This window comes from Gambusia affinis, linkage group LG15 (assembly GCF_019740435.1).
Source record: "Gambusia affinis linkage group LG15, SWU_Gaff_1.0, whole genome shotgun sequence".
In the NCBI taxonomy this organism is placed as follows: domain Eukaryota; kingdom Metazoa; phylum Chordata; class Actinopteri; order Cyprinodontiformes; family Poeciliidae; genus Gambusia; species Gambusia affinis.
The window spans coordinates 10,609,144-10,634,255 of NC_057882.1; the positions used below are offsets into that span (position 1 = coordinate 10,609,144).

Genomic DNA, 25,112 nt, shown 5'->3' on the forward strand with positions numbered 1-25,112 from the left:
TATTGGACTCAATCTGGCCACTTGTTGAAAAAGTTCAACCCCCATAGCAGAAGAGTCCATAAGGACATAAATAGTTGCACGTAGAGCCAGTATTTTATAGGTATTATTTTGGAACTGCGACGACAGCACAGAGGCAATCAGCAGAAATTATTAGTGACACTAAATTGCGACTATTAAATTAACTGCCAAGTTGTATTTCACCATTTATTATTAAAACTAGCATATCCATTAGTTCTATTAAATCCTAGATGGTTTGTATTTCTTCTTAACTGTTTATGGACAGAAGCATATTTAACAATATTTTTAATTTTTCATAAACCAATGTGGAACTTTCACATTTGAAGTTGTGAAAGTTTCATTCCATTTGGAAACGTGAGAGCTCTTGGGGGCCCTCTGCTGGTTTGGGAGCCCGAAAGAAAAAGTTTTGTTTGCACATAGCCTATATCCTAATTTCTGGTTTCAGATTGTATGAAAAATAATCTTGAAAATATACGTGGGCAGACAATATAAAATTAAATGAAGTTGGTTCCAATTTCTTCAATGAAGAGTCATACTTGGAATGTTTTCCACTTTTATCCTTCTGTAATTGGACTGAGAGAAAGATATACTGCGCCTAACCATGTAGTCGAAAGGTATTTACCCTGAGAGAAGAATCACTAAAATATGATTACTCATATCTGACCCTGAAGAGGTATTGGTCCTCTTTGTGCCTGCCTGGCTGTGCAAGTAAAAGGCTCAATATAATTTTCTTCTTTGTCATGAGAAGCAATTCAACTCTCCTCATGCTTTTTATATGTACATTGATGAAAATATTACACACAAATCTCCTTTGAAAAGTTTAGCTTGAAAAATAATAGTCAGTTAAAAGTACAGCTTATGCCAAAATTAACTTGTCAAAGTTTATAAAACTACTAATTTTACTGCATGAAGCATTGCTCTTGAGATATTGTTTTAAAAAAATACATATGGCTGCTTCTCACCAAGACAGAACAAAGCCAACGGAGTTAGATTTGAATTCTGTTAAGTGGTAAATGTAAGATTTCAACTATTTGTTGACACCTGCTGTCTATTAAGAGGAACTACAAACTGGTAAATACTGTATCATGAATCCGTAGTTCCAAAGTTTGGTAGTAATAGTAAATAATTTGAATACCCTAACAGTAAAGAAAATGTGCACGGCTGTCTAACAAATTCTGATTATTATTGATAGATGATTTTTACAACCATTTCTTTTTAGTTGGGATAATCCTATGCTAGTTTTTGTAGTTAGTTTAGAGCAGTGTTTCTCAATTCCGGTCCTCAAGCCCCCCCCCTGAGAACCTGCCCTGCATGTTTTAAGGGTTTCCCTTCTGCCACACAGCTGGATTGAATATGTGGGTGATTAACAGGACAGCACTTGGTGGTCATGCAATCATTTGAATCAGCTGCTCTGGAGTAGAGGTACATCTAAAACATGCAGAGCAGGGGGGGCTGAGGACTGGAATTGACTGGTTTAGACACTGGTTTAGAGAGAGTGTTCCACTTTGAATAAGTTCCTACTGCTTGCATGTGGTGTTATCTCCTAGGATTCTGGCTTTCTCACGCAGTACAAAGTACATTTAGTTTAAACAGTTAAACTAATTGGCTAATCTAAATGTCCCTTAGATGCGAGTGTATTGGCAAGGTTGTGTGTCTCGGAGTTGCCATGTCAATTAGAAGTCTGATCTTTTCCAGTCTGCACCTATACCTGGATGGATGGATCATGAATGGATGGATGTCTTATCGTGTTGGTTCCCTAACAGCAGGTTATCATTTGCTTCCCCCTGGTGGACAAATCCATAGATGACACGCTTCTCATGACATGCTGCATTCAGCAGGTTTGCCCTGTAACTTGAAGTGGGTATAAATTATGGATGGATAGATAGATGAATGTTATGGATGCTTACTGACAAAACTACAGTCAAAAAAAAGGCATTCATAATTACAAAAGGTGATTCTAGTGTCCACAATTGCAAATATTTTGGACAACAGCCATTTCTCTAAAGAATTTTTAGAACGCTTTTGAAAAATATGTTAACATTATAACATCCTGCCCTGACAAACAATTTGAAAACTATACACATTTGCAATGCCTATAAGTGTGTGCTTTGTAAGATGGGATTTTTTTTTTTTCAAATTGTTTGTGACTGTTAATTGCTTGCATTAGTGCGACTAGTGCATCTTAATAAACTTATGATATCATGACTAGTCACAGAGTGGTTTATCCAAGTATATTTATGAAAAGTTGTGTGGAAGAACAAAATGTCCTTCACAAAGCCAATACAAGCGCATTTTCACAACATATAGACAGAGACATTCAGATGTTTGCTGGCTATTGGAAGCTTCTTAACTGGGTTAAGGAGAAAGGGGAGTACAAAGTTCTCAATTTCTGTTAAACTATTTCCTTTTCAATATCATTTAAAAGTCAAGGTTCCAGAGTCTGGAGGAAGGTGACCTTTTCACACACAGTTAGCCATGTCATATGCCAGGGTTGGTCCACTACGGTAATGGACCGTAGTGGACCAAAGTATAGGCACCCAGGGAGTATTTTGCTCAAGGACACAACAACAAGGATCAAACCAGAAACCCACTGATTACAGGACAAACTCCTACCACTGCTGTCATTATGTTTTATTGAGTACAGTCAACACAGCCATCTACTAAAAACCTTTGGAGCACTTTTATGTAAATAGGTTTTCTTTTCTATAGAGCTCAATATGGAATCATCAAAATTTTTTGCAATAACTGAAATATGTCACTTTATAAGTTGCTAATCTAATTTATGCCTGACTTTTATTTTTGAATAATTTGCTAAATTAACTTAATCGTTCAATAACTGCTATTTTAATTTGTTGAAAAATACCTGCACTTAATCATAGTCATTTTGAATATTTTTATGGTTTCCACTGAATACAGATTTTATCTGTCAGATAAGCTTGTTCTCAGGGTGACACTGAACCGGAAACCAGATAAGAACAAGAGAATCCACGCTGAGGTTCTTCCTGCTCTGTGTCCAAATCAAGTGAGTCACTTCACGTGAATTTACTTTCCTGGGAAAAAAGTACAGCACGCTAGCCTACGTCATTCAAATGTAGACATTCTATTGGTAAAAACCATCATGACGTTGAAGGCTTGGCCAATAGTTTACTGTTCGAGTTCCCGTGCAGTATCGCGAGCTGTCTGTTTAGATAAATCCTCTACGCGGCTTCACAATCGGCCATTTCGTCGGTGCAGGCCATCAGCAGTTAAGGGCAGCTGGGAAACATCGTGTAATACTGGTTACCTGAAAGGCACATCAAGAACATCGCAACATGAATGAACAAGCTATTTCATTTGCTAAGGATTTCTTGGCTGGCGGTATTTCCGCTGCCATTTCCAAAACAGCCGTCGCTCCAATCGAAAGAGTGAAGCTTCTCCTTCAGGTAAGAAAAAATGCGTCTTCCGGGAGGCTCATTGAGAGTTAGCCATGTAGCTTGTTTCACCATACCGAATAACATCTTGAAGTATTGCTTAATGTTCTTGTTGCTCGTCTACAAGCTTACCGAGATACCCATACCTGCCGTTAATGTTTAATACAATAAATTCAGAAGAGTTACGTGTTAAAAGATCTAAGGTCATCACATAAGTGAGAATGACCTACACGAGCCCGGTTGCTAACTGCATCGCTGCGCCTTAACCTTAGCCGGTAGTTAGCTTTAGCTAACAAAGGACAAACGCTCGTAGCGGCATTGGTACACTATGTACAATCCCGTCATACCTATCTATTTTTATTTTAATGATTATATTTCAATTATAACAGTAACATTGATATTAGGCGAGTTTTATATCACTTTTATTTGCTGTTAAAAGCCGTTGCATTAGCTAAAGTAGCAGTTGGTGAAAGTACAGAGGCCCAGCGGCGGTTATTAAAGCCGGGTCAATTAGTTTTACATCCGTTCCCTTTCGCACTGCAAAGTAACCGGAAGTTTAAAGATTGAGAACAGTTTCACTTTTAAATATTCACAAGTTACTTTTGTTATACAACTAAATCAGTTCCAGATTAATCAATGCAGTCATTATCAGTGATTACCAGAGGACAGTGATTAGAGGGAGCAGTGGGGAAAGCCATTAACAACTTTCACAACTTTAACCTGCCAGAAGGTCACGATGGAAGAACCTTGTGACTTTCATGTGTCTAGCTGTTGAGTAGATGTCTAATGATTTTCCTTTTATTATCCCAGGTCCAGCATGCCAGCAAACAGATCACCGCTGACAAGCAGTATAAAGGCATCATGGACTGCGTTGTCCGTATCCCCAAGGAGCAGGGATTCGTGTCCTTCTGGAGAGGCAACCTTGCCAATGTCATTAGATATTTCCCCACCCAGGCCCTCAACTTTGCCTTTAAAGACAAGTACAAGAAGATCTTCCTGGATGGTGTCGACAAGCGCACCCAGTTCTGGAGGTACTTTGCTGGTAACCTTGCCTCCGGAGGAGCTGCCGGGGCCACCTCTCTCTGCTTTGTGTACCCTCTCGACTTCGCCCGTACCCGTCTGGCGGCTGACGTGGGAAAAGCGGGAGCCGAGAGAGAATTCAAGGGTCTGGGTGACTGTCTGGTAAAGATCTCAAAGTCAGATGGCATAAAGGGCTTGTACCAGGGCTTCAACGTGTCTGTGCAGGGCATTATCATCTACAGGGCTGCATACTTTGGCATCTATGATACAGCTAAGGGTATGTTGACTTCTTGCTGAATAATTGGTGCATATGGTGAGGGTCTTAGTGTTGTGGCTTTGAATTTTTTCTTACTATGCTTGTACCTTTACAGGTATGCTTCCAGACCCCAAGAACACCCACATATTGGTGAGCTGGATGATCGCACAGACTGTAACAGCTGTTGCTGGCCTGACCTCATACCCCTTCGATACTGTCCGTAGACGCATGATGATGCAGTCTGGACGTAAAGGAGGTGAGTCTGTTTAAATTGTCATTTTAAGAGCGTGTCCAGCCTGGTGGACATATTTCTACTGATGCAGAAATGTTTTGTTTGGGCTTCATGTAATTTGTTTTCTCTCCCCTAGCTGACATCATGTACAGTGGAACCATTGACTGCTGGCGCAAGATCGCACGTGACGAGGGTGGCAAAGCTTTCTTCAAGGGGGCCTGGTCCAACGTGCTCAGAGGCATGGGTGGCGCCTTCGTGCTGGTGTTGTACGATGAGCTGAAGAAAGTCATCTAATTCTTGTTGTCACGTCACTGTCCAATTTGGCTAAATGTATTAACTTTCCATTTCTATGGACTTTGCATTCTGCCTTATTTATGGGAACAACTAGCATCTCACGAAGTAGCTGTGAGAGGTGGCTGTATGTTGTGCATCTTTGATTTTAAAACGTTCCACACCCTCTTTACCAATGTCATTCCAGATATAAAAAGAAAATTATAAATACCTCCTTGTGTCATTCACTAGGTTTGTACGGTCCCAACTTGAATAAATCTACCCTGGGGAACAACCTAAACAATTGATGTGAACTGTCTCCTCCACTGTCATGGCATGAGATGAACACACGGGATAATGAAATGCACAGAGTGGATTACACCCATCTGCTAAATTTACTCGCGCTTATCTCTCCTTGAGCCTCTAGAGTAGAACACCGAATCCTGTTCTCCTTTAGAACCTCCTGGAGAGCACAAGACTTCTTCAGAACAGGAAGATTTAGGGTGATTGCTTTCTGTTGCTGCCATTTCTTAAGTACTTAACTCATGGCAAATTTAGAGGCTTTTGTCTTTTAGCTAATTCGAAAAGTAATTTTAAAAAGAGCCTTTCAAAATACAGTATTAAGCTGCATGTTTCAGACTAAATCAGCCAAAAATCCCAAATGTTAAAGTAGTGGATCTTCATGTTTGCACAGTGATGGATAGTAACTGTGACAGGTTGTGGAAATCTTTTTTTTTTTCCCCTAGTAAAATTTTCATCATTTTACAGGGGAGTAAAAGCTATCGGGGTTTAGGACATTTAAACGCTAGGCATTAAACGGGAATCATATTTGAAGATTTATTTTAAAATAAAGGCAGAAACATTTTCCATTGGTTGGATTGGAGAGCGCATGTTGTTTAGCCTGATTAACAGCAGGTGGCGCCAGTGGTAAGCAAGAGGAAAACGTCTGCGGTTTAAGCTCAGACAAGCTTGGAAACAGCGTCTAAGTTTTCTTTTTAAGCGTGATACGCACATCCAATGAACACGCACTTTGCTAACCGGTTGAAAGTTGAATTGTTGACAGAGCTGCTAATAAAGTGAATGGAAAAGGAATCATTTACGTGTTCATGTTGTAAATAAATTGATCTTTAAGCTCCTATTTGTGTCACGTCCAATTCCAAAGAAGTATGTTGCTCACAAGGGGTTCATGCTAGATGTGTTTATATTTTTGTAAATCCAAACGTTAAGAAGTATAAAAAAAAGGCAGAAAATTTTTATTACAGAAACTTTAAGGCCATTTTCTGTCCAGCACAATCAAGAAGAGCTGACTTTTCAGTTGTTCAGCAGACAGTCATTCACACTTTCTACAAGGAAGTTAGTTAGTTTAAAATCGTGCTAATGAAGCTGACCAAGCATATTAATGGAAAGTTGAGTGGCAGAAAGAAGTGTAAGATGTGAGATATAAAATTAATACTTTTAAAACTATTTTAATAATTAGGATGTGCATAGACTGTTTATTTTATTTCAAAAGAGCCTGTAATAGAAGTGTAAGATCTCTATTTGATAAAAGAAAAAAATGCACCTCCTAATATAAATTTTAAACAATTTAGTCAGCAAAACTCAAGTTTTCAAGTAATTTCACCAAAAATCCACTTATTTGACAAATTAGAACAAGTTTTTCTTTAAACCATGCAATATTAAGTGACAGTGTATTACATATTTTTAATATTTCATCCAAATATTTGACCACAGACATTTAAAAATAGGTACCATAAAGGACTGTAAAAGAAAGTATAAAGTTGTTTTATATCAAAACTTGTCCTTTCGTTCTTAAGCTAAGCATAAAACAATATTACTGCTATCCCCCCACACTCCAACCACACCTGTTGGTGGCACCATGAATAAGGTGAAAAGGTTAAGAACTTAAAAGAGAGAAAAACAAACGGAAAGACTCTTGACCTTTGCCAAAAAGAGCTCTCATCCTACCTCTGGGAGCATAAAATCATCTTTATAAAGCGTCTTCGTCTGCGCGCAAAATACAAAAAGCTGCATCAGCTGCTCCCAAAATTATCTTTTATTAGTTCATAAAGTTCTCGGTGGTTCAGCCCTGTGGTGCATCTCTGACTTGCTCACCGTTTATAACCCGATCAGTTTTCAGTGTTCATCAGGGAAAAAGGCCCTGCAGCTGTCACAGAGCTGAATCCCAGGCTGCTGAGGGTCCAATCTGATGCTGCAGAGATCCAACACCGCAGTTCCTCATTGAATATCACAACACAGACGCTCTCAGTTAACTCTGCATTAAAGTGTGTATGCAGTTGGGGTTTTTTTTCATGTGATTTTATAGATTGTGATTTATTTATTGTTTACAATGCCCTATTTTAGTTGTTAATCATGTGTTGGTCACATTCAGCTTGTTGACTGTCATCAACATACCAGGAAACAGAATATCATCTACAGATGGCAGCGCTTAACTGGGTTGTCCTGCTTCTTTTATGAAGACCATCTGTATGGTTTTAGTCTGACAATGAATAAAGGTTGATGTTACTCTTGTTCAGGTCACAAATGCAGCACGCTCTGTCACTGAATTCATTGCTTTTTGAGCAGAAAATGATAAAAAAAAATTTTGTCCTCTTTGAGAGAATCCTTCATGGCCTGTCAGCAGCTGCGTGTCTTGCTGCGTAGCCTCACACCCACTCCATGGTTTGTTTCTGTGTAAAGCTTCTCCATCGGCTGTATCAGTCTCCTCCCACAGTCCAAACACTTGAGTCTACACGGTTGAAGTACACGTAGGTGTGAAGTGAAGAATGAGCGTTTATTAGTCATAGGATTGTAACTAGCTGGCAGCTCGTCCTGGGTGTTTCCTGGATTCTGGGATCCATTCCAGCTTGTAGTTTAACTGTAATTGGCATCCACACCTACCTCCACCAGGCCACTATAATCTGTGGAATAAATGCATGCTTATTTAAATTCTATATTGTATTTGGTTTAAAAAGTTCTCCATTCTCAACATGTGCAGTGTGTTGCATAAGTGTTCACACTTCTTTTTTAATCATTTCCTCATGCCGTAACTATAATCTTTAATGAATATTGTTAGGATTTTATGTGACTGCACAACATATAATGGTGCTTAATTTTAAAGTGGAAAAAATTACGTAGTTTTCACCAAATTCTTACAGGTACAAAATAAAAAAAGGAAATATGAGTTCCCAGTCTGACCGCAGTTTCTCAAGTAGATGTGAGATTGAGCTTTCAGTACTATCTAAACCATGCAAAAATTAAAATTTGGACTTTGACTGGGCCATCCTAATGCATAACATTATATGTGAGCTCCATCTAGCCCTCTCCACACTGAACCAAAGCATCCCCACAGGATGATACTGTCACCACCATGTTTCATGTGGAGAACTTTATATCCATGTGACATTAAGTGTAGATCTGCTCTACATACATTTTGTATGTTAGACTTTATGACCAAAAGACCTTCTTCTACATATTTGCCGTTCCTCCACATGGCATGTGACAAACTGCCAACCGGTTTCTCTTTGTTCCAATAAACGCTTTCTTTCATGCCACTCTTTCATGAGAGCTAGATTGGTTGAGTGTGTGAGTAATAGTTGTCTTATTTAAAGATTTTCCTACCTTAACTATGGCTCTCTGTAGCTCCTCCCGACTTTCCATGGATCTGTTTTCTGCTTCGTATAAATGCTCAGCCTGTCACGTTTGCGTGGCAGGCCGTGTCCTGGTGGGTACAGGCCGTACCTTTTCCAACTTCGGATATTGTTTTGCAAGCTCGCCCATCTGTAAGCTTCTCCACATTGCACAAATTGACTTAAATTTACCAATTAAATAACTATTGAGGAAAGGTGGTTACGATGCATTTTATGTTGGTGGCCGAAAATAAAAGCACAACACAATTTTTACATTTCCATTTGTGGGGGGAAAAAAACAAAAAAAAAAAAACCTTCATGTTGCAATTATGTGCTGCTGTGTTTCAATCCGTCACATTACATCTCAATAAAACACATCTAAATTTGTAAGTGCACTGTGAGAAAAGGTGAAAAGCCTGAACACTTTTGCGAGAAGACGTATGAGTCTAATTTAATCTATGGGCGTTTAGTCATAGGGAGTGAAGCACAACGCAGTGAAGTGCATAAAAAACAACAACAAGACTTTCTGTGAAGTACAGGAAAGTACTAGTTTTTATTCCTTCATAATCAAACTTCACAAACAGCTTGAACTTGTACAATACCTCAGAGAGTGAAAATTACAAAAAAAGTGCTGGTAACATTTACAAAAATCATCCTTACTTAGCAACAATCAGTTTATTCTTCCACACTTTTTTTAGTCTTTTGTATTAAGGCTTAATACTTCTTTATAAAGTATATGCAAGATAAGTCTTCACAGTTTTTCGAAAAAAGTCACAATATTATGTAACATAATGAAGCTTTTACGGCTATTTTCTTTATAATAACAAATACACATCACTGGTAAATATATGTGAAATACAGGGCTTATTGTAAAATGGCAAGTAATGATACTGTTTGCTGAGATAAATTGATTCCACACACTGTTATAGGAAAGTTTTTGACATACCGTTGCTTAAACCGATAAAGGATGAAAAGAAAATGACAAGCATAACAACTCGAGAGATCGCCTCTAAACTTTGGCACATCCCTTAAAAAAATTTATAGCTGTGAAAAATTAGGTTTAGATTCAAAATCATACATATGGAAGAATAGCTAAACTGGCATAAAGTGAAAACATGCTGTGTAGTAAGGTGCTAAAATCAGAGATATTACACTGCCAGCCTTTTTTTTTTTCTTTTGTTGCTGTTTTTCCCCCAATGGACTGACATGATTAAGGTGCAATTGTAGGACACAAAGCACATAAGCCTTTTCTGATGTCACTGAATAAAGATTACTGAATATAAACAAACAACAACAAAAAAAAAAAAACAACTTAATTTGACCAATAGTCTTGAGGCGACCTCGTGTACTCATGCATTCCCATGGATTTTAAAAAATAAGAATATTTCTTGCTGAAGTTCTGTAACTCTAACTGTGGCATGTGAAAGTAAAAGCTGTATTCGTGGTAAATGTTATTTGACTTTTTTTTTTTGATTTTTTTTTTTTTGTTTAATTTTACTGCTGAAAGTGTGAAAAAAAAATTTTAAAATAAAAATAAACTGCTGTATAAGGAGATGGACGTGAAAACTTAAACGTGAGACTAAGCCGAGATATATTCACAAGGATCCTCTAAGCTGCACTGGTTTTACAGGTCAACAGACGAGAGCTCTAGCCCTAGACTTTACCAATTTCACCCTCATGCATACTGTACGGTTAAAGTGACGCAACAAGCTCGCTTAAATAGTCTACATCACAAATAAAGTAAAAAGAAAAAAAGAAAAAAAAAAAGCAATTTGGTTTGTAGTGCAAACACAATTGGCTGGCTTCAGCTTTTCAATAATAAACAAACTCACCAAGGAGATTACAAGAAAGGCACGTACTTATGCTTCCTCTAACACGCAAATTTAGACAAAACCGCAAACATCTTTCAACAACACCACAAAGCAGAGGAAAAAACTGGAAAGCCACTACATCCAGATAAATAAATAAAATAAAAAATAAAATAAAAAATGGCAAAGTTTGCTGTGTGATTTCTTTTTTTTTTTTTCCAGGAAATTTACATGTATTCGTCAACGAAACCATATCTGAAAAGTTGTGGCTGCTGTCAATGACCTCATTGAGAAAGGATGACGTGTGGTGCAGTTTGGTAGACAACGATTCTCTGGACGAGAAGCCAATAATGGTGTGTTTACAGAAGCACTTTTTGGGTTTTTAATTATTTAATTAAAGCAATTTTTATTTTTTACATTTTTGTAAAAATAGCAGTCAAAGTGACCAAATATGCAGAGAGCTCTGTGACCAGTGTTTTAAATGTGCACAACGGTGGGTACAGCTGGGTTTTATCTTTTGGCATTTTCTTTCCTTTTTTTGTGTTTGTTTGTTTCTCTTGCAGGCTGTGTGATGCAGACAAACGACACTGACTCATGAATTCTTTCTTTTCCTTTTGACATCCTGAATCCCGCTTCTTATGTGTTAAGTGCTGCGTATTTTGTCCAAAATTGTTCACAGGAGGAAACAACTGTTTTAATGCCACTTGATTCTGGACAATAATACTCGGGGAGGGAAGGGGAGGTAAGAAAACTAAAAAGAAAAATGTAATAATTAAGGGGGGAAAAAAAGGCAAAAACTCTGCTACAAACAAGATGTGGATGTGCACTTCAAAGGGCGACACGTTCTGTACCAACAAATAGAAAAAGAAAAATGGTCAAATATCAGCATTCGCACTGTAGGGACAGTGACAACCGTACGGTTGCTATGGTTACAAACGTGTGGAGTTCGTTATATTGCTTTTAGTTAGAAGAAGACCAAAAGAAATCAGTCTAGTGCAAATCTCTTTTCTGGTTTGAAAAGTGGTGTTTGGTCTGATGATTCACAATCTGCTTTACCGTAGAGGGAACCGGTCAGATGAATGTGAAAACTGCTTGGGTGAGAAGTGGCGTCCCTTTAACATGTTTTTCTCTGAAAATCTAAAAGAGCACTCTTTTCTTCGTTTTTTGTTTTTTTTCAGAAAAAAAAAAAAAACAGAACAAAAATCAGTCACCAGTCTTTACCATGCAACAATTTGGACATATTTCCTGTTTTTTTTTTTTATATACCCATCAACTAACCAGCACTAACTCAACATCTTTTATGATCCTGGGGTTTTTTTGTTGGTGTTTTTTTTTTTTTTTTAAAGGATCATGTCATTCGTGCTCCCACACACGAAGCTGGGAGGAAAAGCTTGGTCTGACGGCTCAAATCTACGCTCGCGGGTGTTATCTGTGCAGTTAAGTCTGTCAAATACATCTCTCAGCTTGGAAATGTTGGAAAATTCACTCCAGTCCAGTGTTTGACAAATCATATAAAAACGTCCTTGAACATACATTTAGAGAAAAAAAAAAAACAAAAAAAAAAAACTTTATCTCCTATTTCAAAACAGCAGTCAACACATTTCAAACAAGCTTGTTTCATAACATCAATAATAATATAATAATAATAATATAATAATAATAATAATAAAATACAAACCAACCTGGAGCATAAATTATCCCAAAAAAAAAAAAAAAAAAAAAGAAAGACAAAGTGAAAACACATTACTGCAGCATATATTTCAGGGTTGCTTAGTTTTCGATGTTAAACTACCTTTACTACAACAGCTCCACTTCTGCCAAGTTCAGAATTGTATCCGAGAAATAATTTGTAGGGAAATAATGATATATCACGCTAGAAAAAAAAAAAAAAGTAAAAAAAAAGAGCCTAAACAAAATATACATATATTTCAATGCACATCTCATAGTTTAACTTAAGTGCATGTTTACAAAAGCATCTACATACATGATATGGCAGCAAAAAGCCTCATAAAAAAGTGAAAAGAAAATCAATTTAAGCTTTTCTTGTTATTTGGGAACATGAAATTTAGGGTTTATAAATATTTTTTTTGTTGCTGTTGTTGAAATCTTCGGCCCAGAAGTACAACACGAAATGAAGTACAGTAATTGAATTTTCCTATTTTGAAACCACAGGATAGGGAAGCATACAGCAGACTTTTACAGTGATGAATTATTGTCTGTGGTCAAATACCGAAATTCCCCAAATGTTTTTACATTCATCTCACAGACGATGTGTGTTATTTATTTTATTTTTTTTTTATAAAAATTGGTTATAAAAAAATGGTATCTAATCACATATTTGGATTGCATTGTGATGGTTAAATCCATCGCTTAATTTGGTTTCAGTGTAGTTTTTTTTTTTTTTGTTCACATATTGTCAGGTGATGATTTCTTTTTAACCTTGACTAAATTTGAGTTTTTTTGAACTGCTCAGATTGAAAGATGTGAATGATTACTTCTTCTTTTTTTTGGCTTAAATAAACAACCTACAAATATGTGCAAAATTAACATCTTGGTCCACCTCAAGTATAAATGGTTGAATCTATTCTAATCCACGTTGTCAGATTAGTATTTTAGGGACAGCCTTATTAAAAGAAATCTATTACAAAAACACAGAAAACACATTAAAAAAACAAACAATCGGACGAAGTAATCTAAAGTAATCCCAAGTGAAGGAGAAGAAAAGAAGTGTACAATAGTTTGCAAAATGTGTGTGTGTGTGTGTGTGTGAAGAAAACCAACAGTAATTGAATATCACGTTTTGCAACGATGCAACATTTACAATCTGATACATGTTTCAACATGCCATAAGTTTACATCACAGCTACTGTGTCGGATTCATTTTTATGTTTTGTTGCATTTCTCATTTTAAAAAAAACAACAACAAAAAAAGGATAGTCTATTTTGGTCTACGATAGGCAATTAACATAATCCACAAAACTATAAACAACCAATCAAGTGACAAAGCGTACACGCAGTTTCACAAGCACCCTGCCAAGAGAGGAAAAACTATAAGAAAACAGAAAAGAAAACTTAAGCAATCGAGCTTGATTGCAGGAACCCTACTCACATAAAAAAAAAGGAATTTCTTCAAAAACTGAAGTTATCCTAACCCTTCTTTGGTTTGTGAAAACAGAAAATTGTACAGTATTTTTATTTATTTTTTCTAACTATCTCCTAATAATTTGCAAATTACCGCAACTTTCAGAATCGCGCTAGAAATCTCTAATCGAAGCCTGGCGTATTGGCTGAGACAGCAGCAGCGTCAAAGATCTCGACTTCTCTATTTGTATTTTGGGTTGTTTTTTTTCCCCTTTTCTCTAAACTCGTGTGTCTGCACGATTAAAAACGTGATCCACACATCCAAGAGAAACAGAGCAAAAGAACAGTGCGTGCTGCCTATAAAACCAGTCCGCACAAGAATAAGCTGTGCTCTGAGCTTAAGAGGTTATGAGATCTTACGAAGAATTTGAATAACGGATCAGATGGTTTTTTTTTTGTTTTTGTTTTTTTAAAGTAAGGGAAATGCTAATTTTACTCAAGCGTTATTTGAAACTATCTTCTTGGGAGTATGGAACAGATTTGCCGTTAAATAACTGATTTGATATCAGGTGGTTTAAGAGTGGGAAACAAATGCCAGACTTGAAGTTGGAATGTGCTGGACTGAAGACAGGAATGTATGCTTTTAGTTACGCTGCTGCACACTTCAAAACTTAATTGTCTCATCCGGCTGAACTAAGCCATAAAAAGGCCACAGTGACTGAAAAGACAAAAAAAAAAAAAAAGAAAAGCCTTAAGAGTCGAGTCTTCAGAGGCTAAAACACAGCTGAGTCCCCAAATCACTGTGACAAAGAAGAGTTAAAAAAAAAAAAAAGAGTTTGTGCTCTGCTAAAGGAGAGGGGTGATCCACCGTGGTCATCGAAGGACGACGTCTGATGAAAACACGGGTAGCCTAAGAACTGCATGTTCATATAGTGAGTAGAAAGTAGATTTAGTTATAGCTTAGTATCGCTGTCTTATACTTTATAATCTGCTGTTTCACTGTGTTTGTAAAGCTTAAAGTCAAAACAGAATCTGGATATCTGTAAAACCTGAACAGACACTGTTTCTGAGAAGTAACGGTTAGAGAGATGACAGGGACTACCTACATAACATTGCCTATATGCTATGAAGCTACGCGTGTTTCTTGTTAAATGGACAGTTCAGAGTGCTGGAGTGATGCTCTGGCAACAAACAGTTAATATCTAACCTGCAGTGACTCCGTTGGCGCCTTCATTTACAATAAATCCGGATTAGCTGGAGCTGGAAGCTGAGTTTTATGGCTGGACCAAGAAGGGCCAAGACCAAAGGGGACTTTTATTATCTTAAAGCTCAAATATATCATAGAGGCATCATGTTTGCAGATTGGGGGGTTATTTTCAAAGAAATCGATGGTTATTTATAAGGGAGATGGGAGGAGGATGCAATGCTTCTTCCTTTGTAAAACATATGCTGAGACAAAGAAATATAGCTCTCTGTAACTGCCTGACAAAAATGTAAAGGAATAAAATAGCATTCACTTATGCCTCCAAAAATGTAAAATTTTTTTTAAAATGTACCTTAACAGCAGGCAGTTACTCAAACCAGATCCATTTTATGCATCTCTGTTTACATAGGAAGACACTGTCAGGGCATCACCTCCAGGCCCAGATTCCTGTGTTATTAATGGTCTTATAAACCATTCTGATGTTCTTAAAATTGGAGTTTTAAGAGAGTTAAAATACAATTCTGTCCACTCTGACCAGCCGTTAGCTTTAACTTCAGGAAAAATGAATCCGGATTTCTATTAAACAAAGACCTAGAGGAGTAATCTCATGCAGGTGTGATATTGTGTTTAATTTGCAACACTTCAAGAATGATGAACCGTGTCTTTAATCATAGCTGTTTTCTCCTATTTACTTCAAAAAGATGCATTGTGGAGGATTTAAAGATTTAAAAGGGAAGCAATCACAAGTTTGGTTCATACAAAGTTTTCATTTTAAATCTGTTTTATTCTTTTTTTCTGTTCCCGTTTCTCACATCTAATTTAAGAATAATGATACAATTTAAAAGTGCACCCCTTCCGGAAATTGGCATGACAACCAAGTTGGAGAAGGTTGGAGAGAAAACTGGGTAATTAGTCCACAGGGGACAGAATAATAAGCCATCCCAAAACCTTTTCATCTTGCAGAAGCTCAGTTTTGTAACTTGATTTGTGTTTCATTTTTCTTTCAGTTTTGTTTTCATGTTGCTCATCGGAGCCAGTTAAGAGGATGCGGTGCACGCAGAAACGTGCTTACCCAAAGCCAAAACCTTAAAATTCTCATCTCGTCTCCAAATTCGAAAATGGTGCCAATCAAGCACACAATACAAATTATATATTTTTTTAACATATAGAAATTATCTACACTGCTCATTGCTAGACCCTTATAACTCCCAGTTACACATAAACAAGGCTGCAAGTTACAATAAAACCTAAAAGGATCCCTGTGAGGAAATTGGGCTTTGGTTTGCACGTGTAGGTGCCTTGATATCAAAGCTCTGGACTTTGAAACCAACTAATGGACTACAAGCAGCTTTCCAGCTCCAACAGACTGCAAACCATCACATTCATCAACAAGAAAGTACGAGTTTAAGCAGCGACTGCTGTGCTCGTAGACGCTGTTATAATCTTGCAAAATGGCATTATTTACCAACCGGGAGATATGAAACATCCAGGGATTAAACCTGGATTTTATGTCGCCGTGACGGGCAGGTGTGTAAACGTTCCTCCGTCCAGCTCCCGTGTCTCCCCCCTGCTGCTCACATAACACCATTGCCCGGTCTCCCCACTCGTACAGTACATTCCAGTATATGGCTTGTTTGCAAATGGCAAATACTGTAAACTGAAGAAGAAGAAGAAGAAAACAAAAATACCTTCCGTACAAAAGAGTGAAATAACTAAGCTGAGCTTTTGAGCTAAAATCAAACCCTACTACTATTTAATTAAACGAGCATGACTGCGTTTTAAATCTTCAAATCCTCCAGATGGTACAGACATAACACACGAAGGAAACAAAAACTCGCAGATGTAGCTTTTACTGTATATGAATAAAACATTTCAGGTATTTTTATTTTTTTTTTTAAAGGGTTCTCATTTGCTGCACTCACAAGCACTAGGTTTTCAGCTGTACTAGTATAAATAGTATATTCTTAATAGCGTATATGCTGTATTTGTGCAACGCAGGAGAGAAAAACTATGAATATTCTGTATAGTTGCTGCATGTTCTGGTAGGCACTTGTTAGGTATACTCCCTATATCCCACAAAGTACAGTAATACTCTAGCTGCAGTTAGGATTTTTTTTTATTTTATCAAACTATCTGAAAATGTATTCTCTTTCTGCATGGAGATGGATACTCAAAATATATATAGCATATTTGTAACCATTTTACTCTTATATGCACTGGAAGGACAAAATGCAGTTTATTACTGTGTGAGTGGTGCTTCTTGTAGTCTACTTTGAATTGTGTGACTTGCCTGGATAAAAATAGAATCTGACTTTAAAACGTGTGAAAACAGACTGAGAGACGGACCCATGCTTTTCAGACTAAAATGACCCTGTTCTACGCTTGAAACGATCCATCTTTCGCCTCAATGCGAAGCATACATGGATATATAAGTACACGGTAGGGGGGGGAAAAAAAGCAGACTACTCCTTTAATTCAGCCACGCAAAATGCTATGAACAACACCACAATGACCACCAGAGAAGCAGGAAGAGTTCTGAAATAATCAACTTCAACAGTGAAATTTTAAACTTACTGCAAGAAGGACAACAATGTACTGTAGACCCCGTGTCTCTACGCTAATATAAACAAAAACAAACAGGAGTATATTTCAAACACAACACAAACGGCTGCAGGCTCAAGGCTATCATCTACTTTTCAATATGCTTTTCTTTTTTTTTCGTTCCGGAGGATATGCGAGCGCGTCGCGAACAGAAAGGTCTAGACCTACAACTATTAAGAAGCACGATTGAGGAAACGAGGAATAAATTTCAAGATAATGTTGCAACAACTTTTAAAATGCCTTGCTAAGTATTTATTACCCTTTAACCTTTATGGATTTTTACACTTTAAACTGACAAACTTTTATGTTTTTTTTGTGGAATTTTATTTGACAGGCCAACACAAGGTAGTGTAGTATTGTGAGGCAGAAGAAAATGTCACGTGACCTTTTATTCACTACATCGACACCTTAAAATTCCAGCCAAATCCAGAGGTTTCTACAGAACACTAATGAAGAACAAGGAACACACAATTCATCTTTGATTAACTTGTGGAGTTTTTTTAAAAGCAGTGTGAAATATGATGGCGGCAGCATTTTGCTGAGGGGATGCCGGTTGATAAAAAGCTGGATGGAGCTAAATACAGTTTGTAAAAGTCTGGGAAAGAGGTTAACTTCCAGCAGGACAATGAGAGTAAAGGACCGAATTGTTTATATTAAAGCATATTTGTGTTTTGAAATGGACCAGTCAAAGTCATAACCTAAATCCAATTGAGAGTCAGTGGGTTGTCCACATGTAGCTGAATCCTATGAGTGCTTTCAGCTATTTTACAACAAAGATTACAATAAATTTCATTCCCAGTTGTTCAACAAAACATCGACTTAGGATAGGCAATATGGACAGAAAGTCTTTTGTGAAATTTGACAAAAATGCCAATAAAAATTATGTAAATATTGATTTTCAATTTTACCTTTATTTTTTGGCGATAGATTGTACAACCCTTACTGTTTGCTACTTCCTAGGAAAACTGCTACAAATCTCTCTTAAAAATAAAACTAAGCTATTATCAGACAACTTTCTTACACTACGGCATTAATTAAGGAGGTTGTATCAATAATAGCATACTTCCAAATCGACAGATTTTTACGGATTCTCTCAAGAAACCAACGGTGATAAAAAGGTAACAAACCATTAGTTTTTGGAGTTTGCAATTATTTGAGTTTTCCGTTATCAAGACAAAATGATGGTTAAAAAATGTCTCTAGAATGATTAAACATGCAATAAATACCAACCCCTAACAGACACACACAACACTCAGTTTTTATTTTTGAAAGAATTTGAAAATCATGTATAATTTATTTCTTCACTACCCAGTCACGCACTACCATCTGTTGGTCTGTCATAAAATTCCAGAAAATTTTGTCGCAGTTTGTGGTAGTAATGTGAGGAAATGTGAAAAGGTTCAAAGGGCACGACAACTTTCGCAAGGCACTAAAATTTTACTTTTTTTGCAACCGAGAGAAGAATTAAGCACCACCACAATTAGCCGAAGTAATCTAAGGAATATATAACTATGGACAGTGAAGGACACGTGATGCTAATGCAACAAGGGGAAGGGGAAATGGGGCGTATGCTATAGCACATTATGACACACTGGAGCAAAAAGGTTCCTTCTCTCCCAAACCTAGTCTCCTATCAAACACCTTATGATACAAGAAATCAACCACCAATGGGACAAGTTCTAGCCCTCACCCAGCTCACATGAAGATTGGCTACTTTTGTTATTTTAAAAACAAAATAAGAAAAGAATTGAATATAAGGGATCAAGAAAGAAATCATAGTGTACTTGTGAAACCAAACATTTCAAAAACCAACACCAAGCTACTACTATTTAGACCAATGATACCACAAGGCTGGTTGTACTCATCTAGCTACAGTCAATAGTGCATTTGATATAGGTGTTCACATAAAAACACGTACGTAAAAATTTAGGTGCCATGAAGGAATGTTAGATCACCGAAACACACCCACTACACCAAAACAGTTTGACTCTCTGTCTCTGCCTTTCTTTCTTTCTTCCTTCCTTTTTTTTTTCCTTTTTCTTTTCGTTGGAAAAAGTGATGATGTTAGTTTGGCAGTGTTTGGAACTTGAACAGACGACGAACATCACGAGCTGCGTTGTGCCATACGAGTGGCGATACTGTTGGAAAGAGATCTCGGCAGTTGCTTACATATTTCTATTCAGTGCATTGTCTGTTAAGGCATGAGATTTAACCCTCCACGTGTTGTGTAGAGACAAATGTAGCACTAGCATGCAGCAATATCGCCAGCTAGGCAACAACAGCTACGAATAGGAACCACACACTTCATAGGCTTTTTTTTATGCACATCATAGAGACAGGCCCAATCAAATGTTCAATAACATGCTAATTTTACTGAGGACCAACCACACACTTTCAAAGATCTTTTCTCACAAGTACTTTTTTCTGTCATCAAGCTAAAAGAAGCTGGAGCAGGATGCGTGCCAGCTGGCCTAAGCTAAGGAATTGTTACAGGTGCCTTATTAGCCCAAAAGTTTTGGAGAGCTGTTTTCTTATAGTACCTGCGCTGCATATTGCAAAGGAAGCCCTACAGTTGAGATATTCCACTTATCAACAATTTGATTAGGCTATTTATCGCACACAGACGCTCACTGACGCACGAACACCGAAGTAAAGAGACACGACTGTGCACTAGTGACGGACTGATATCAAAGAAGCTGCACTCCATCACAACAGAAAGTTGTTGTTTTTTTTCCAGGACACACTCACGCATGTCATTTACACACATACACACATATTATAAATCTATTATTAATAATATAACATTACTTCCGACCAACAGACTTGGACGGGAGGTTCTTTATTATTACTGTTGTTGTTTCACTGTTAATGATGTTTGGCTTGGATGTTCTCACAGAAAATTTCTGCACTGTTTCTAAAAAAAAAAAAAAAAAAAAAAAATCAAATAAATCAAATAAACTCTTATAGGGAACTGACACGATAGAATATTTTCAAAGGTTTAAACATAGATGAGCACACACAATGGTTAAATAAAATAAATGCTTGCAATAACACGGCACGAGAATATACTGAAGGTAACAGCAAGCCATAACAAAAGCAGAGAATTGAGAAGTTTACTAAATGAAAAAAAGTCGAAACACCGCTATTCATGTGAACTCTTAAAAAAAAAAAAAGAAAAGAAAAAAAAATCTCTTTTCTAAAACTATATCTCTGTTAACAGTAGTGCACTTATTGGTTTAAGCAGTGCAACATATATGCAAGAAAATAATGCAGTCCACTTATCAAGATAAAAAAAAAAAAGATTTTTTTTCCTTTGAAATTGAATAAAAGAAAGTTCATTTAAGGAAAACGATTACATATTAAGCACAGGCATTTTAAGAAAATGTGCAAAGTAGCACTTTTTTTCTGAACTGACAGGAGGTCTTTTGAAGACTTCCCTGAATGCAGTTAGTTACTCGCTTTATCGTACAACTACCGAAAGTGTTTGCTTGCTTTTAAAGAAGCAAACCCTTCAGGTTGCAGTTGCAGGCAGTTGCACGTGTGCATGTGTTTGTCTGTGTGTGTGAGTGTGTGTATGTATAAACATGTGTGTGCGTGTGTGAGAGAGAGAGACCTATTTTGGATATAAAATCAATATAAAAGAATTAAAAAATATCTGTAATAAACCTTAAGTAGCGCAATGCATGAATGAGACGACACGAACACACAAGCTTTCACATCTACTCTACACATGCTGTGTCTTGGTGTTGGAGAAAATTGGGAATGTATGTTGTTTTTCCACACAGTCCATCTGCAGCTTGTGGTATATCATGAAACAGCGTGCTATCGATTGATGGGAGCTACTTGTTTTGCTTTCAGACTGTATTTCCTTTCAGAACGTTGCATGCCATTTGAGCCTTCGACGAGCGAGAAAAAGAGCGCGAGAGAGAGAGAGAGAAAGAGAGGGAGAGGGAGAATGCATGAAGAGTAATGCACTCAGCTCCCACCTGCTGAAATAGCTCCGCAATCGTAATGAACAGGTTACACAGGCGTTCTAGGTTCAGGGCGGCAATTATTTTGCTTTTTAGTCCGACTCAAAATTAATTTGCGCCATCTTTCACATCACCGATCCAATCAGCAAACGGCCGACACCCTCCCCGCGAAACTGTAATTCAATTATGAGATTAAAACCAAACAGGCTACTCAATAACAACAATAGTTGAAGTGACAAATCTTTTTTTTTTCCTCTAAATCTATATCCCATAACAGTCGGGTGCAGGTTGAGGAGCAGCAATTATGAAGGAGAGAGTTTAGTCCCATATTCCAGCCTGCCTTAACTGTGAAAAAGGCTAAAAAACACGCACACAACCATCAGCAGAAGACTCTTCCATTTTTTCGTATGTTTTGCAGTGGAAGAAATCTGAGTAGCCTTAACAGTCTTAGGATATTAAAAAGGCAGTGTATGCAAATGAGATAAACTCTAAACTCCAGGAAAAAAAAAAAAAAAAGAGGAAACATATTTTTGCTCAAATACTGTCTCATCAGCACACAAAAATTTAGTAAACGTTATCTTGACCGTCAAAATTCATGGACAATAATCATAAAACAGGTGAGAAATAATCACTTTCCCCCTCGCTTTGGACGGGAAGTTACAATTAAGTAAAATAATTAAAATTGGTACCTTGACAACAGCTGCATTATAATCCCTTAATATAACAGGAATAAATAAAACCCAGTGTCAAATTAAGTACTCTCCTTTTTTATTTGATATAAGAAGGCAATCTTGTGACTATCAGTATTTTTAGAGGGAATATGTAGCCCAACCCCAGGTTTTTTTTTTCTTCAGTTTTTTGTCTTTTATTGTTATCGTTGTTTAAAATTATACCACAGTAAGCTTGGACATCTATGTTTCCAAACTGGTCAATATGGATTCACAACTGCCATGATTCATGTGTCATAGCAATATACACACACACACACACACACACGCACACCCACGCAGACACGCACGCACTTGGACAAATAAAGAGACAAACTTATATGCAAAAATCACAAACATTCAAACATATTTGCTCATTTAAAGTCATTCAGACATATCTAGACTAAAGGTGTGTTTGTGTGTATGTGTTTCTTTCGTAGGCCTTTCGGTAGTGTTCAACACATAAATCAGTATTTTAGGAAAGCATACATTTAGAGGCCCGTAGTTTGGATCCATCCAGTAGATCAATATCAAACCACTGAGCCTTAAGGCCACCATCTTTTTTTCTTTTAGAATAAGAGGAAGAAAAAAAAAAAAAAAAAAGAAAACTTTTTTTTGGGGAAACTTAATGTGCCAGTGTCTATACTCATTACTCTTCATACCTCAGAATAAGAAAAGGAAAATCTAGTGCCATTGTATTTGTCATTCTTTCAGAAATAAGTTTCTTTTTTTTTTCTTTTTCTTTTAATTTGTACTTATCCATCGGAGACATGCATTCGCATGTGGTCATTGAAGAGCTCCATTTGGTCGAACTTGGCAGGGCAGACGGAGCACACGTAGGTGGTCCCTTCTTGGCAGCTTGCTTCAGCAGCTACACCCACTCCCGTTCCAACCCCGGCCCCTACTCCGGCGCCGCCGCTCACTGGCATGGCGAGGGCCACAACTCCGGCTCCGGGCTCGGGGACGGCTATCGGCATCGGGATGGAGACCGGGCCCGGGGTGCCCACACTCACAGACAGCCCCGTGATGGCGCTGGCGTTGCTGTGCAGGGCCATGTGGCGCTCCAGCAGGGTCTTGTGTGAGAACTTCTTCTTGCAGATGTAGCACTCGTAGGACTTCTCTCCACGGTGCAGCCGCATGTGGACGTTCAGCGAGCTCTTCTGGGTGAAGCGCTTGTTGCAGATGCTGCACTGGTAGGCGCGCACCCCTGTGTGTGTCACCATATGTTTAATTAAGTAATCCTTCAGGGAGAACGAGCGCCAGCAGATGCTGCACTGATGAGGCTTCTCACCTGGATGTGCACACAACACAAATGCATTAAGAGACTGAAGCCCCCCACCCCCAGAAACAATAAGGTTTGCACATTAGAGAGGAGTAGTAATTTGCAGTGTCTGAACAAGCACATCTGAACATGCTTCAGTGTTATTCTGTTGCCATGTGTTTAAATGTACTCCAAATTTAATGCTAAAATTATGCTTTAGTTTTAGGGGAAAAAAAGAAAGTACTATTTGCATCACTCCTGGGAAAACCGTGCAAATCTTAACCTCCCCATTCTATTCCCATCTTCGTTTCTAAAGCTAATTTAGCTCCATCTGTTCATCGTGTAAACAGCCAACTTGATGAGGGCTTTGACTGAAATGTCAAAATCTGTGTGGTGCGGTCATTTTTAATGAAGGATTTCAGCATCCTCATGGTGTGGGGTGTATATCAAGCTTTCTAAAAGCATATAGCAAGCTATTAAAGACAAAAAATGAGCAAATAAGTGATTTGGAAGAGAGTCAAGTCCATTTTTTGACCCTTAATTCTCCTGAAATGCTGCCAGCAGTCTCTATATATGGAATATGTTGCAGGATTGTGTGCAGAACCACCTTAAGCTAGAAGTTAAGTAAACCTGAGCTAGCTGTGTTTTCATTTTTTATTCCACTACGTGCTGCTTGCTGCAGAAAATGTGGGGAAAGCTTCAATTTAAAAACACACAGGGTTTTACCTAATAGAAAACCTCTTTTTCACAAAATTTGTAAACATAATTAATCCTTGGTTGCCATAGATTATTGAGATTTAATCTTGTTGATTGATCAATCCATGATTTATCATCTCTTCCGTATGCTGCTGTCAGTAGCCTCCAAAGCGAGTGCTTCTGGACAGGAAATGGACTGTAATGAATAATAATGGCTGTTTGAGAAGGTTTTTTTATGGGACCATCTAATTATATGATATTTGATTCTTCTCCTTTGTGATGATGGTTTCCCCGGTATCAAATTGATGACGTTAACGTTGTTTAAAGAAGGAACTCTACTAAGATTGTAAAGTCAAGCAGAAACGATAAAGACACTTTTCTGGTGTGACCACATCAACAATATTTTATAAGGCAGTTTAATCAGTCTGTCATTCAGTTTAAATGCTTACAATTTTATTATTTAATCAAAGTACCGGTAGTTTGACTGATGCAGATGGTAAGATATTCATACAGTTTGTTTCTGAGTCTTCATATTTTGTTTTAAAGAGACAGTTTTGAATTTTTTGAAGTAGATTTCTGTGGAAAGCTTATGAGGAGTCGATCTCTTACCTTCACTCATGAACTCTAAGTCAACTATGATAAAAACCTGTTTAGATTTTTTTCTGGCACCTTTAAACAACACCAACATTTTATAAAGGTTAAAGATAATGTTCTCTTTGTGAAATGAATAGATAAATCGTCAGGTGAATTGGCTGATTTTCAGTTTGACTTGTCTTAATCCTTAAAAACTCAAACATTTAATCTTTCTGTCTGTAAAAAAAAAATCCTCCTGATAACAGATGACAACACTATATGTTTCAGTTGTTTTTCAGCTTCAATTCTGTGTCACAGTTTTGGCGTTGACGCTTGAGGGGCGGGGCTTAAGAGTCAAATATCATTATAGAGGCCTCC

The 25,112-nt window shown here is 37.4% G+C and overlaps 2 protein-coding genes across 2 annotated transcripts in view; one reads left to right on the forward strand and one right to left on the reverse strand.

Moving 5' to 3' along the window:
• Positions 1 to 3,194: 3,194 nt before the first annotated feature.
• Positions 3,195 to 6,342, forward strand: si:dkey-251i10.1 (uncharacterized protein LOC100038774 homolog). Its single transcript, XM_044141069.1, has 4 exons — positions 3,195 to 3,440; positions 4,239 to 4,725; positions 4,820 to 4,960; positions 5,073 to 6,342. Exons 1-4 carry the CDS (start codon positions 3,330 to 3,332, stop codon positions 5,228 to 5,230), a joined length of 897 nt encoding a protein of 298 aa, XP_043997004.1. The 5' UTR covers positions 3,195 to 3,329; the 3' UTR covers positions 5,231 to 6,342.
• Positions 6,343 to 9,355: 3,013 nt separating this feature from the next.
• Positions 9,356 to 25,112, reverse strand: part of zbtb20 (zinc finger and BTB domain containing 20) — a 44,256-nt gene continuing 28,499 nt past the window's right edge. The window contains exon 4 of the mRNA XM_044141070.1: positions 9,356 to 23,495. Within this exon, the coding sequence (XP_043997005.1) occupies positions 22,960 to 23,495 (536 nt within the window). The 3' untranslated portion in view covers positions 9,356 to 22,959. The remainder of the gene's footprint in view (positions 23,496 to 25,112) is intronic.

Bases quoted from the DNA above. Each gene is read 5' to 3' on its own strand.
- si:dkey-251i10.1 (XM_044141069.1), top strand. From the start codon at position 3,330: ATGAATGAACAAGCTATTTCATTTGCTAAGGATTTCTTGGCTGGCGGT. The intron at 4,726-4,819 runs GTATGTTGACTT...GTACCTTTACAG, and splicing joins CATCTATGATACAGCTAAGG to GTATGCTTCCAGACCCCAAG. The intron at 4,961-5,072 runs GTGAGTCTGTTT...TCTCTCCCCTAG, and splicing joins GCAGTCTGGACGTAAAGGAG to CTGACATCATGTACAGTGGA.